The following is a 14,122-nucleotide window of genomic DNA, read 5'->3' as shown; positions in this document are numbered from 1 at the left end:
ATTAAGCACATATCAAATTTGCTGTCTGCGTACGGGCGTCCCGGCGTGCCGCACAATGAGGGCGGAGCCATACACGTGACGGCGACCTGCTGGCGTTCACAGCCCAAGTTCAAAACTCCTCCAGCTGTCGTGTCAAAGGCTCCATCACTGGGCTCACTGTTCCAAGGCTCAGCTGCTCCTCAGAATCCCCTCCCCTCTCAGCTCCTCTCCTCAACACTCCCCTGCTTGGGAGGAAGTTTAATATTTGTGGACTCCCTTATTCCCAGCTCCATAGCTCTTCCCATCTCTGAGAGCAGAGAGGTGCCTGCTTCTCCCTGCCTCGCCTGGAGGAGAAATGCCCCTTGATCTGTGTCCACGTGCCCACCCCTGGAGCGCACCGGACAAGACCCACGCTATGACAACGCCATTCAGCGTGTTCGGCATTCATGACTCACCGCAAATAAAAGCAGACATTTGTGTCCATGCATTTGCCTTAGAGTTTTCAGATCCTAAAAGTTACGGTCTACATCCCCGTGGTTTCCCCTTTTCAAAAAGAAGTGCAACTCAAGCTGCTGTTTACAAATGCCCACAAGGAGGACGGGGCTCATATCGGTGCAGCGAGAGAAACCTATCAGTTCTAAGTAGGGGGTGTCTCCGCTGGTAAAGCCCTTTCATTCTGACCATGGAACCATGAGGCACACGGTCCAGGCTTACGCTGGTGCTTCTTCTCCTCCTCCAGGGAGACAAATCTAAACTACGAGGACACACGGCTTCAAAAGAAACAGAGTTTTGTCTTTGGAGTGCTATCAGTTTTTGAAATGAATTTCATTTTTAAGGGAATCTTCCTTCTTGCCTCTGAAGGCTGTTAATAGTACACCTGTGGGTAACAGGAAGAGGGGCTAGAAAATGAGATTTCAGGGGAAACAACCCAGTCATCCATCTGGGACCGAGTGACTTCTCACATCTCAGCCAAAGATTCAGATGTTCTGTGCAACCCTGACTAGTACAGTCTGGCCTGAGAACTTCCTCCTCTCAGATTCCCATCTTTCTCCGTCCCCCACTGCACCCCTTAGTTCCTCAGTACTCTGTCCTGCCACTGGTGGTGAGGTCTTTTTCAATAACGTGCTCAGGCCAACCCTCTCATTAGGCTGTGAACTTCTAGAAGGCAGAAGTATAGAGCTCCGCACATGGTAGGCACTCAGTCAATGTCAAAAAATCCAAGTCAGTGAGGCATCAAGTACAGAAGCCCCAGGCGGACAGATTTCCAGCCCGCCCACAGAGGCTCAACTTCAGCAGTCATGGAGTACATTGGAGCCATGGTAAAAGCTTGAGGGTATGAAAGCATGAGATGATCTACTGAACTGGAGTGCACAGCTACAAGAAGCCTGAAAGATTCTAAACAGCAAACATCGTATTTTTGCTGAGGTCTAACCAACTCCATCAACAACCTTTACATAAAAGCAGTTTGCGCCTGTTCTTATACATTCTGAATGCTTATGTCCTGTCTGCATGTACAGCAAGTTAAGCCCACTGGAAGAAAAGGAAATCGTGACCCACAAAGTTTCTATAGCAACTGCACAAGACTGTCAAACACAAAGGTATAAAAATAACAATCAAACCATTCATGGATTTCTTTATATAAAAAGGATTATCAAAAGATTTTAACTTTAACCAAGTTGAGTGAATATAAAACAAAATCCAAAGCATTAGGAAATGTGAGCTTTGCTGAAGATACCAAACAATTCCTTCTTGGGCTGCAAAGAAGTCTGCCAAGTTCAAAATGAAGGATTTATTTTTAAACTGTAACACTGAAATCAAACACAAAGTATTCCAAGGTCAGGGTAGAAAAGAATGGGAAAGATTTCTACACTAGCTCGCTCCTTTTATAAGACAATTCCAATTACATAAAGCTGTAGATGCAGAAACTGAATCACGAGTCAAGGGAAATGAAAACCACTCTTTGAACTTTAAATGTATTACCTAAAAGAAGAACGTTCACATTTTGTGCTTCTAGACATTCTGTGATCTCTATTGCTTTTTTCAGGCAACGTCTACATTGGAGAGAGACAAGAAAAAGGGGCATTAGTTTCTGAGGTTGTATCAAAACAATGAGGTATCTAAACCATGAGAAATTCAGAGATGGAAAACTAAAGACTGAGACAATCTCATTTGTTTTTTCACTTGAAATCCTCCAGAAAAGAAGTTACCATTTACACTACTCATGTACCGCAAGACACCGATTTGCCAATTAGAAACTGAAAATTTTCACAAGGGAATCCCAAAATCGATGTCAAAATGTTTCTAGGTGATTTCTAAACCACAACCTCCTATTGAGAACTCATGCCTAAGGCTGGCTGGAAAGTCCAAGTAAGACCCACAAATGCCCACATCGGAAACTGTGCTGCACGCCCACATTGTCTAATTCAAGGTCCCCTGCCCAACGTGTGGCTGAAAAGATCCAGCAGGCCCAGAAATCCCTTTTGTCTCTTTCCGTACACACTATTCCTGATCTTCAGGGTTGACCTTCCCCTGCTTGTAACGAGGAGCTTCACATACACTGCTCCCCGCCTGCAGGGGTGCCCTCCCTGGACGGCGCTTCATCTGGGGAGGGACGCCCAATCTTCTCTGCCCACCCCACATGAAGAAGGGTGCTTTTCCGGGTGACGTTTTTCACTGTGTGCAATTCAAACCACGGGATGTGTAGCAGGCTCTCCAGAACGGATGTGCTAACACGTGTTTGGAGGGCTGAGGCCTTGCCCCAAACTTCCCTGGTAGAACTGAGAGATGGGGGGCCAGGTAGAGAGAGGAGTTCTTCTCTTTCCTCCCAAGTATCCTAGGGGCGGGCTCTTCTTGCACCCTGATCATTTCTCTTCTGTGCCTCCCTTCGCCCTCTCCTCTATTAACAGCAACAGAGAAGAGCTGTTCAAAATATGAGGTAGGGAAGGGAACACAATAATTCCGTCTCTGGGAATCTCAACCTAAACCCAAATGCCTAATTGACATGAATCATGAAATTATGAAAAACTGACGTTAATCATTTTTAAATAGGTTATATACACAGGAGACACGTAATTCAAAAAGGTATTCAGTAGGGGCGCCTGGGTGGCTCAGTTGGTTGGGCTGCCGACTTCGGCTCAGGTCATGATCTTGCGGTTTGTGGGTTCGAGGCTGCGTCAGGCTCTGTGCTGACAGCTAGCTCAGAGCCTGGAGCCTGTTTCGGATTCTGTGTCTCCCTCTCTCTCTGACCCTCCCCTGCTCACACTGTCTCTCTCTCTGAGAAATAAATAAAATGTTAAAAAAAAAAAATTAAAAAAAAAAAAAAGGTATTCAGTAAAAAGTCAGCATCACCCCTCCTTCTTCCTGTTCCCTCCTTAGAGGCCCGCACTGCTGCCTCAGTTAGACTGGCGGGTTGCCACGCCCCCTACTCTGCGATTTCTCCACACCTAGTCTATATATAGTCTAGAGGGATCTCTGTGAGCAAGTAGCAGGTCTACAAATTCAGATCAAATGTGCATAGAAATAATAAATAAAAATGTAAAACCCAGCTGAGCCGTGAATAGAACATATGATCTAAGAACATCTAACAGTGACATGTAAAACAGTTCAATTATTTGTCAATTTGCTTTACTCCTTTGAATCAGAGAGCTATAAAATTCATGAGCAAAATGATGGCTTTGAAATACCTGATTATGTCAAGCCAGCTGCTACTTTCCAAAAGAGAAAACCATTTTATATCTGTGTCCCAAAATTCGGTACTATTATCTGAAAAAAGAAAAAAGAGCAAGGAAGTCAAGTTTTTGTTCTCTTACATGTCTGCCACCAAAACTCTGTGCTACTCAAATCCAAGCGCAGCTCTCCACTCAGAAAGGACACTTCCAGACTTCAGCTGGAATGATGTTTGAACCATTTGAAGCCCCTGGAAGGGGGTGGCAGTCAAAAATGGATTTCTTTTGTTCAAATAAAAAGTGCCCCACAGTATTTATATAAAGCCACGGTCCACTTTGTGACTCACTCAACAAGGAGAGTAACATGTTTTAGGCAGAAACAGTCAACACCCAGGCTACACTGTCCTAGCAATGGAAGGCGACAGGATACCTCCTGATGCCAGGGAGCCCAAAGGGGGAGATTTGGTTTCTGCTGAAATCCTAAATACACAAACACATCTTCCTTGCACACTCCTACACCATACCCCCCATCCACCTCTGATATAGAGAGCCCCGCGTTTCACGGACATCTAATACGGGTCCAAGCTGCAACCTCCAATCAACAAGGCAGACACCTCTCTGCAAGTCCTGGGTGGTGAGAAGGAAAGTGTAGAATACAGTCCTGAACCAACTAGCACAGTGAAGACTATACTTAGAAGGATCCTGTGTATTGTTTATTACTAGAGAAGTTTCTCTGAATGTGCAGAGTACCCAAAACTGAAGTTCTGCAAAAACAAAAACAAAAAAAGCCCAAAATCGAGGGCAGTGTATTCCTCTAATTCCTCGATTTTCCTCTAAATCTAGTTAGAGGCAGACATGGCTATTTACTCGTATTCATCTGTACTGCAATGCATCCACATTCGGCGCATATAATGGAAAATCAGCAAATGTCAGCTGAATGAATGAATGAATCCTAAATTAGACTTTGCTAGGCTAGAAAGTCCAAGTTAGGAAAAATCACCTGTAAGTGTGACAAATCTCAGACGGTAATTCAGACTCACTGAAGAACGAGAATTCATGAACAACTGGGCTGGTTAAATATGATTCAGGTCCTAATTGTTCCTAGTAAGCAGCCTGGGCAGACAGGTGGGGGTGGCCAGGATGGGCATATTTCATTTCCTACTTTGTACACTTCTGCTTAAGCAGAAGGAAAAAAAGATATTTCCACTTGGGGTGGTGGGGGTAGGTGGTCCATTCAATAAGCCACTAAGGAAAACAAACCAATCATCCACTTTATAAATCACCATGAGTGAGCCAGTGAACACAGGTATTGCACAATTCCACGACTTTTAAAGGGAGCAGCCCCTGTGTACACCACTGGGCAACCAGTGAGCTGGGGAAGGAGAAACGAGGTGCAGAGGAGGGGTGCGCCTGTGTCCCCAGCCATGAGAAGGGGCAGTGGGGTAAAAGCCTGGAGGAAAATGGGGGGAGGGGTGGTAAACGTGGCAATGACAGTGGCCCCTCGGCTCCCTGCCCCTCCACTCCTTGACATCAACCCTCATGGTCATGAGCCTCTGGTACATACAGAGACCAGGGGAAAGGTACCAACTGTCACCTGATCCACGTGGCATACCTTTCCCTATTTGACAGAGAGCTTTTGTTCAGCATTTTCCTCACCTATGAGAAACAGCTGCTTGAATTTAAAGTAGGCAGTCTGGATGTCCTGCAGGGACAGGAAGCTGCTCGACAAGTCTTCAGTTTTAACAATTTCATAGGGTGGCCTGTGGATGGTCTTATAAATTCTAGGTATCAAAAAGTAACAGGAGATTAGAAGAGCAGAAGTGAATTAGAAACAGCTTATTTTTCCTGAGCACTTAGCTGTGGCAAGATTTGTATATGTAGGTATCCTACCATTTAATCCTCTCCAACAAACTACCTACCACAGGACTGCTGTTCCTAGTCATCAGGGTGGACATGAGAGCATGTGGAACATGTATTAAAGGGCAGTGACATTGGCCATGACCTAGATCTGACTACTGTCAACACGACAGCCATCGTGCCCTCCTCCCAAATACCTTGATATGCAGCTCTAAAAACAATGCAGTTGACATTCTTTTTTTTTTTTTAAGTTTTATTTATTTAAGTAATTTCTACACCCAACCTGGGGCTTGGACTCATGATCCTGAGATCAAAAGTTGCAAGCTCTTCCGAGCCAGCCAGATGCCCCTGCAGTTGACATCATAACGACTGTGTTCAAAATTCTGTATTTTTAGCTTTTTTATTTTTTAGTAATCTCTATACCTAACGTGGGGCTCAAACTCATGAGCCGAAGATCAAGAGTTGTATCCTCTAGGGGCGCCTGGGTGGCTTAGTCGGTTAAGCGGCCGACTTTCGCTTAGGTCATGATCTCACGGTTCGTGGGTTCGAGCCCCACATCAGGCTCTGTGCTGACTGCCAGCTCAGAGCCTGGAGCCTGTTTCAGTCTGTGACTCCCTCTCTCTCTGACCCTCCCCTGCTCACACTGTCTCTCTCTCTCTCTCCTAGAAATAAATAAAAAACATAAAAAAAAAAAAAAAAAGAGTTGCATCCTCTACTGATCGAGCCAGCCGGGTGCCTGTCCTTTCAAACGTATTAAAAAGGACCACTTTCCACAGTGCTCCTGAGCATTAAGCTACCGGCAGGTAGACATGAGTGAACACACTCCTGAGATCTGTTCCCCTCCTTCTGGGAAAAATAAGAACCCAAGCCAACCAGTCACCAAATGCAGAACAATACTGACCCATCCAAGAAGCTCTTCTGGACTTGTGAGATGCCATCATCTTGTTCTTTTTTGGGCAGTGGTGACATTTTCAAAAGGGCACATCCATTGTGGCAGGACCAACACCATAACTGAAAAGGGGAATAAAGGTTTCTCAGTCATAACGAACACAGTCTAGCAAGAGAAGGGCAAGCTGAGCAACTGAATTCACACAGGGCCACGTGTAACTTCAGTAAGAAACGGCAGAGTATTTTCAACTCTGTTAAGCCAAAGAGGAGCTACAATGACAAACAATGATTTAGTCTTAAAACAAAACAAAAAACACCTCCAGGTCTAAACAGTCATGCTCACACTTGCTTATGGCCTAACGGAAGTCACCTTCTGACTTGGCTCTCATGCTGGGAGTCCAGACAATGGCATCACCATCACCATCACCATCATTAGGGTAGTCGCTGCGCTTAGAGCACAGCTTACTGTCATGCCCTTCCTTGTCGGTTAACTCATGTGACTCTCAGTCACACTCTGAGACAGTGGTGGTTTCTTTCTTTCTTTCTTTTTAAACAGTGAGGTTTTCTTTTTTTTTTTTTTATGTTTATTTTTGAAAGAGAGAGTGGAGGAGGAGCAGAGAGAGAGGGAGACACAGAATCTACAGCAGGCTCCATGCTGTCCACGCAGAGCCCAACATGGGGCTCAAACCCATGAACCCTGAGATCATGACCTGAGCCAAAATCAAGAGTCAGACACTTAACCAACTGAGCCACCCAGGAGCCCCGACAGGGGTGATTTCTAATTCCACTAACAGCGAGGAACTAAAGCTTGGAGAGGCCAAATAACTTCCCCAAGTTGCACGGAAAGCTGCGGCAGTGTGACTACAGGCCGTGCTCTGCCCGGATGGCAAGAGGGGGCCGCTCCTGTCACTAGAGAAAGTTCACAACAGAAAGAACGGGAAGCTGGCTGTTCAACAAAAGGTACCAGACCCGTACATGCAAGGCACTGCATTAGGGGAAGAGGACATGAAGCAGGCTCAGAGTGTCTACCTCCGAGGAGCTCATTCTCTCAAAAGGGAAGTAAACTCATAAACATAAAAAAAGGTAGGACATGGTCAATGAGAGAAGAGATTTCAAGGAACCACAAAGGGAAGGCACAAGAGGAAGAAATCACGTGAATGACCTTAAGTGACGGGTTCAGGTGCTCGGGCACTTTTCTGGCTACAGTGGGAGAGATTGTTTGTTTGCTCTGTTTTGCAGGAACAAAAGGAAAGGAGAACTGACCTTGGGGCGGGGGGTAATCTGCCAGTGGGGCCTGGAAAGGAGGACAGGGCAAGCCTCCTTAGGGCAGATGAGCACGGTCGTGGACTCTGTGCCCCACAAAGGCCTGGTCACGGGTTGAGAATGGCTAGGGCACAGCCACTGCTCTGCTGACCAAGTCATCAGCCTCAGCTCAAAGATAAAACCTAGGGGAAGATGCTTTGTATAATTCTGCTATCCAGAACTGGTACTTTTTGCTACTTATATGCAATGAATGGTACAAACTCTACACCGGACATGCTAGTGGCGGAAGCCTGGGCTGCGAGGTTCAAGATCAGCACATGAGCCAGGCGACACTGTGCACCACACACAGAAGGCCAGGGGGAACTGGCTTGCGGTTTCAGGGGAAGATGATGCAATGGGTTCCGGGTGTATCAGGTGTCTAGTGCCGACAGGACACCCAGGTGCAGACAGCCAGGAGGCACATTAGATGAGGGTGACAAGTTTAGGAAGGAGAGGAAGGACCGGGGCTCCAGACATGGGAGCTGGCAGCCAGCAGACGTGGAAGAGATGACGAGGCCGCCCAGGGAGTGAGGGCAGAGGAACGCAGGACCGCTCTAGGAAACGCCGAAAAGCAATGACTCCCCTTTCAGGGCCAGGCTGTACTTTGACTCCTTAAGATTCATAATGAGGTGGGCGTGTTAGGACACCGAGACAAATCAAAGAGCCCTCTGCCATCCTCCCCCAGTGTCATGCTCAGCAACGTACAGAAACCACCACACAGTCTCCAGCCCTCAGCCAAAGATGGCAGTAATTTGAATGCCCAGGCAATCGTGCCCCTCATTGCTGCAGCTCACTTGGATGAAAGAGGAGACACTCTCAGCCATGACTAGGTGACAGGTTCTGAGAAATTAAGGGTCCATAACCCTTTTTATCTCTTCTCCGGGGCTAGAAAGGGTTCACTCTTGGTGATATTCAACCATAACTCATTTTCTCTTGGGGGAACAACCAGACTTGTCTCACTCACCTGGGATAATTCCCTAACTGTTCTCTACTTGAAAAAATAAATAGGGGCACCTGGGTGGCTCAGTCAGTTAAGTGTCTGACTTCGGCTCAGGTCATGTCACCGTTCATGAGTTCAAGCCTCACATCAGGCTCTGTGCTGACAGCTCAGAGCCTGGAGCCTGCTTGAGATTCTGTGTCTCCCTCTCTCTCTGCCACTCACCCACTCGTACTCTGTCTCTCTCTCTCTCAAAAATAAACATTAAAAGTTTTTTTTTAATACTCTGAAAATAGATAATAAAAGCAAAAGCACTAGGTATTGTTTAAAAAATAATAGGAAACAAGCAAAATTCTTTAACTTTTAAAAATTTATTTATTTTGAGAAAGAGAGCAAAAGAGGGACAGAGAGCGAGAGAATCCCAAGCAGTCTCTTTACTGTCAATGCAGAGCCAGAGCCTGGAACCCATGAGCCATGAGATCAGGACCTGAGCCGAAAGCAAGAGTTGGGTGCTTAACTGACTGAGCTGCCCAGGCGCCCCGGAAACAAGCAAAATTCTTGGTCAAAGACATACTTCTCACAGGAATTTAGCAAAAAGCATGTCTTCTATTATAATATGTATAATTTCTGTCTGGGTTCTTAATATAAATGCCTTGACAACAGAAAAGAATCACTGCTTGTTAATCCTGTTTAACTTTTATTATTTAAAAAAATTATTATTTTTTTTTTAGAGAGGGAGAGAGTGCAAGATGGGGAGAGAGAGAGAGAGGGGAAGGGAGGGAAGGGGAGATAGAGAGAAAGTGCGTGAGAGAGCAAGAGGCAGAATCTTAAGCAGGTTCCACAGTCAGTGTGGAGCCCAATGTAGGGCTTGAATCCACGACCCTGGAATCATGACCCAAGGTGAAATCAAGACTTGGACACTCCACCGACTGAGCCACACAGGCGCCCCTCTCCTGTTACACATTTCAAAGGCAGAGGGGGAGATTATTCATTATTTGGTATATCTTAAAATATCTCTCTTAATAGAGCCAAAGACAGAGCTTCAGGGGGATCATCTACAACTGGACACTAGAAAGCAATGTAAGAAAGAAGGAACTATTAAGGAGTTCAGAGGACCAAGAAAGCATAGTGTGTCCACAGCAAGACAGAAATTTAGAAGCAAAAAAAGAGAATATAATCAGTGTCAAACTTGCAGTGATGGGGTGGGGACGTGGGCATGCACAACACAAGGCCCAGTGACTTCTGGAAGGTCCATCAGCAAAGTAGGGGGTAAAAGTCACCATGTAAGAAGAAACCAGCAGAGAGACAAGTAGGGGAAATTAGTACACAGTCTCTTATTTTTTAATGTTCATTTATTTATTCTGAGAGAGAGAGACAGAGCTAGTGCGAGTGGGGAGGGCAGAGAAGAAACAGAATCCCAAGCAGACCCCTTGCGGCACCGCAGAGTCCGATGTGGGGCTCAATCCCACGAAACTGTGAGATGATGATGTGACCCCAAATCAAGAGTCAGAACCCGAGGCGCCCAGGCCAGTAGAGTCTTTAAATATGTTTGTCAGTACAGGAAGAGAGAACAAGTCAGTAGCTTAACTCTTCAGGGGGGGCTCCTTCAGGTTAGGGGGAGCCTGACATGCCTTCAGGTAGACCAGAGCCGTGGAACGATCCACATGGAAGGCGGAAGACTGACGGAAGTAGGCTCCAGACAAAGCAAGGACAGATGAGATCAAGAGCCAGGCAGATGTTTAGTTAGGTTCAGGAAAAGGAAACAGGAACACAGAGAAAAACAACAGGAGGTAAAGGAGGAAGCTGAGGGAGGTCTTGCCGCTGATTGTCCAAGATCCCACAGAAGTAGGGGAAATGTTGTCTCTCAGTACAAAAGACTGGAATTATAGGGGGCACCTGGGCGGCTCAGTCGGTTGAACAGTCCAACTCTTGATATTGGCTCGGGTCATGGTCTCATGGTCAGGGGATCGAGCCCCACATCAGGCTCTGGACTGGGCGTGGAACCTGCTTGGGATTCTCTCTCTCTGCCCCTCTTTGGCTCATGCTTTCTCTCTCTCAAAATAAATAAACTTTAAAAAAGGAGGAAGAGGAGGAGGAGGAAGAAGAAGAAGGAAGAAGAAAGAGAGGAAGGAAAAGGAGGGAGGGGGGAAGGGAGACAGAGGGAGGGAAGAAGGGGGAAGAGGGAGGGGGAAGGAGGAGGGAGGCGGAAGAAGGAGAGAAGGGGGGAAGAAGGAGGGAGGAGGGAGAGAAGAAGGATAAGGAGGAGAAGGGAGGGAAGCAGGAGGAGGGAGGGGAGGAGGAGGGAGGGGAGGAGGAGGAGGCAGGGGAGGAGGAGGAGGAAGAATGGAATTACAGGGGTACCTGGCAGGCTCAGCTGTAAGAGCATGTGACTCTGTGACTCTTGATCTCAGGGTCCTGAGTTTGGGCCCCACACTGGGAGTAGAGATTACCAACGTAAATAAAACTTAAAAAAAAAAAAAATGGAATTACAAACCTAAAGAGAATGAAAAGATGGTTTATACCAGTCCCAGGGAATAATGATACAGGATCCAAAAGGAGTTAAATAACAGACAGCCGACCAGAACAAAGGCCCAACTGAGGCAAGGTAACATGGCTTTCACGTATCCCGTTAAGGAACACTCTGCTGTTCGGTCTGAATCATCTTTAGCAACGTTCACTAGCTCCACAGCCAAAATGGATCAATACTCAGGGGTTGGAGAACAGCAGACGGTAGACGAGGCCAAAGTCGCTACCACAGCAAGGATGGGACTGAACTTACAAATGATGCGGGTCTTCACTGAAAATAAGTGAAAGCAAGAAAAAACAGACTAGCTGAAAAGTCAGGGTAAAAAAGCATGGAGATACGCAAGCGTTCTGGTCACACAACATGGTGAATACGCTAAATGCCATTAATGGCAAATTTTACGTTCTGTGTACTGAGAGCGCTGTGTTCCCTGGGTGAATGTGTCAGTTCCCTCATGTCCACAACGTTTCCGCTGTCCGTTCATGCGAACCCCGCTAACAACTTCCAGGACATACCTATCATTAAGGCAGATCCGAAAAAGCAAGAACACCTTCTTCCTACTGTTTCTATCAAAGTTACGTTGCTGGCTCCCCATTTGGGTCCTAGTAGAACATTTTCTCCTCCTCAGCCTGAAGGCCTGGCTAGAACACGTATAGACATTTCATAAAGCACCAGATGGAAAAGCAGCCTATTTGCATGTGTGCGGACAATTCATCTCTGCTGCTTCTCACCGAGCTCACCCTCTCTCCCTAGATCCATCTCTGAAAGGCTGAAAAACGAAGACCTTCATTTTCATTCTCCTACAACAGCAATTCTTAAAATATAGTCGCGATGGGTGTGGGGGATCCCAAGACTCTTTCAGGTGTTCTGAGAATAATACTAAGAGGTAACGTGTCCTTTTCACGGGGTTGACATTTGCACCAATGGCTAAGCCCTGGTGGTCAAAAGTGCTGGTGCCTGCACACCAACGGAGGCACCACTACCAGAGGTCATCGGTCACCACTGCATTCTTCGCTGCCACACACTCACAGGAAAGAAAATTCTGTTTCACTTGAGAATGTCCTTAGTGAAGGACTAAAAATTATTAATTTTATTAATCTTGACCATTACGGACAATTTAACAGTTCTATGCTTTAGATCCCGCGTGACAGAGTGGGACGCGACCACTGATGTGGTGTTTGTCTTGAGGAAGAGCACGTACGTGCCTGAGCTGAGAGGTGAACCTGCTGCTCTTTCCATGGAATTGAAAGAATGGGTGAGGAGAAAAAAAGACAGAATGAGTGCGAGTCAAACAATGGGGGTTCAGACTTTGGTATCTGGCAGGTGCACCCTCAAAATAAGAATGAAGCGACCCTACCGCTTCAAGGCAAACAACTGACAAATTGTTGCAAACGAGAAAAAATGAACTTTCAAGCAAAAATTAGAATTGTGGAAAACCTCTGACTCCAGCTGGACAACGTCCCAAAATTAATATAGACTTTTCTGATCAGATAAGGCCGATGCTAATGAATGTGATTTATTTTTGAGAGAGAGCATGAGATGGAGAACAAACAGGGGAGGGGGGCAGGGGGAAAATCCTAAAGATTTTTCCCTCTCTCCCTCCCTCTCTGCCCCTCCCCTGGGTGCACTCTCTCTCAAAATAAATAAACTTTATGTTTGTTTATTTTTGAGACAGAGAGAAACAGAGCATGAGTGGGGGAAGGGCAGAGAGCAAGGGAGACACAGAATCTGGAGCAGGCTCCAGCACAGAGCCCGATGTAGGGCTCGAACCCACGAACTGTGAGATCATGACCTGAGCCGAAGTCGGGCGCTTAACCTACTGAGCCACCCAGGAGCCCCTAAAATAAATAAACTTAAAAAAAAAAAAGGTTGGACATTCAATGGACTAAGCCCCCAGGCACCCCTGATTTTTATATTATATAAGGAAATATGTTAATATTTGGATGATCTATGTAACTCAGTGAACCAACACTTTCCAAATGACTACTATATAATGTCATAAAATCATGCATGTTTTAAGATCTATGCCAAGTACAAGACAGACTGGTGGATTTTAATTTAGCAGAGAATGAAAAATTCATTATGTTTTCAGATTCCTTATTTCAATTAACCTTTATGAAACTACCACTCATCATTTTTCTTTTTTTTTTTTTGGTGTGCCATCAAAGAACAATATTCTCAATTATCTGAAAAGGCTAATATTCTTCCCTTCCCCACATACGGATCTGTGTGAGGCTGGATTTTCATGTACTCCAACCAAACCCTAACATCCTACAACAGACTGAATGAAAGAGGCAGATATAAGAATCTGGCAGTCTTCTATTTTTAAAAATGTGAAATACCGTTACCCTATGTTTTTTTTGTGTTATGAACAATAGCTATTTTTCACAAAAATACATTATTTACATTAAAATGCAGTAAGTTTATTGATAAAATAACCAGTAAATTTTTAGTTTTCCATATGATAAATATGAAACAATATAATCCACATAAACAAAACCTCTTTGAAAGTGTTGAGCGTTAAGACCCCAAAGTGTGAAAACATCCTCTCTCAATCAAAGATTGCAAACTGGTAGGACATGAGCCAACTCCAGCCCAAAGACCAGAGTTGTTTTTTGTTTTTTGGGGGGGTGGGGGGATCAAACCATTTTATTCAAAGGCTTCGGGGAAAGGTCGAAAGGGAAAAGGTGATCCTATGTCCTCGGCCCGGCAGGAATCTTCCCAACCTTACAGTCACCGAAAGCAAGACCAGTTTTTTAAACATCTGAATCAGTTGCATACATGTAGAAATGGGGAAAACTCACAACTCACATAAAAATCCCTATCTCTGGCTTTTCCTGAGAAATCAGGACATATTCCCACACAGCACAAACTGCCGGACACAGAGAAGCAGCCTCCCCTTCACTCAGGGGGATGGTATCTGGTTCACTGCAAGGGCCAAGCTCATTACCCGCCCTGCCTACATGGGCT

The 14,122-nt window shown here is 45.7% G+C and overlaps 1 protein-coding gene across 2 annotated transcripts in view; it reads right to left on the bottom strand.

The window, feature by feature from the left end:
• MTMR12 (myotubularin related protein 12) overlaps positions 1-14,122 on the bottom strand; it is a 69,745-nt gene that overhangs the window by 9,650 nt on the left and 45,973 nt on the right. For both annotated transcript variants that reach the window (XM_039256407.1, XM_039256406.1), the window contains exons 9-12: positions 6,403-6,512; positions 5,301-5,425; positions 3,663-3,741; positions 1,960-2,030 (exon numbers count right to left, since the gene is read on the bottom strand). In XM_039256407.1, coding sequence (XP_039112338.1) covers positions 1,960-2,030; positions 3,663-3,741; positions 5,301-5,425; positions 6,403-6,512 — 385 coding nt within the window. The remainder of the gene's footprint in view (positions 1-1,959; positions 2,031-3,662; positions 3,742-5,300; positions 5,426-6,402; positions 6,513-14,122) is intronic.

Source organism: Hyaena hyaena, unplaced genomic scaffold, assembly GCF_003009895.1.
Source record: "Hyaena hyaena isolate Hyena2069 unplaced genomic scaffold, ASM300989v1 scaffold_577, whole genome shotgun sequence".
Classification (NCBI taxonomy): domain Eukaryota; kingdom Metazoa; phylum Chordata; class Mammalia; order Carnivora; family Hyaenidae; genus Hyaena; species Hyaena hyaena.
Note: the sequence above shows the minus strand (reverse complement) of the source record. Positions and strands in the feature narration are given on the sequence as shown.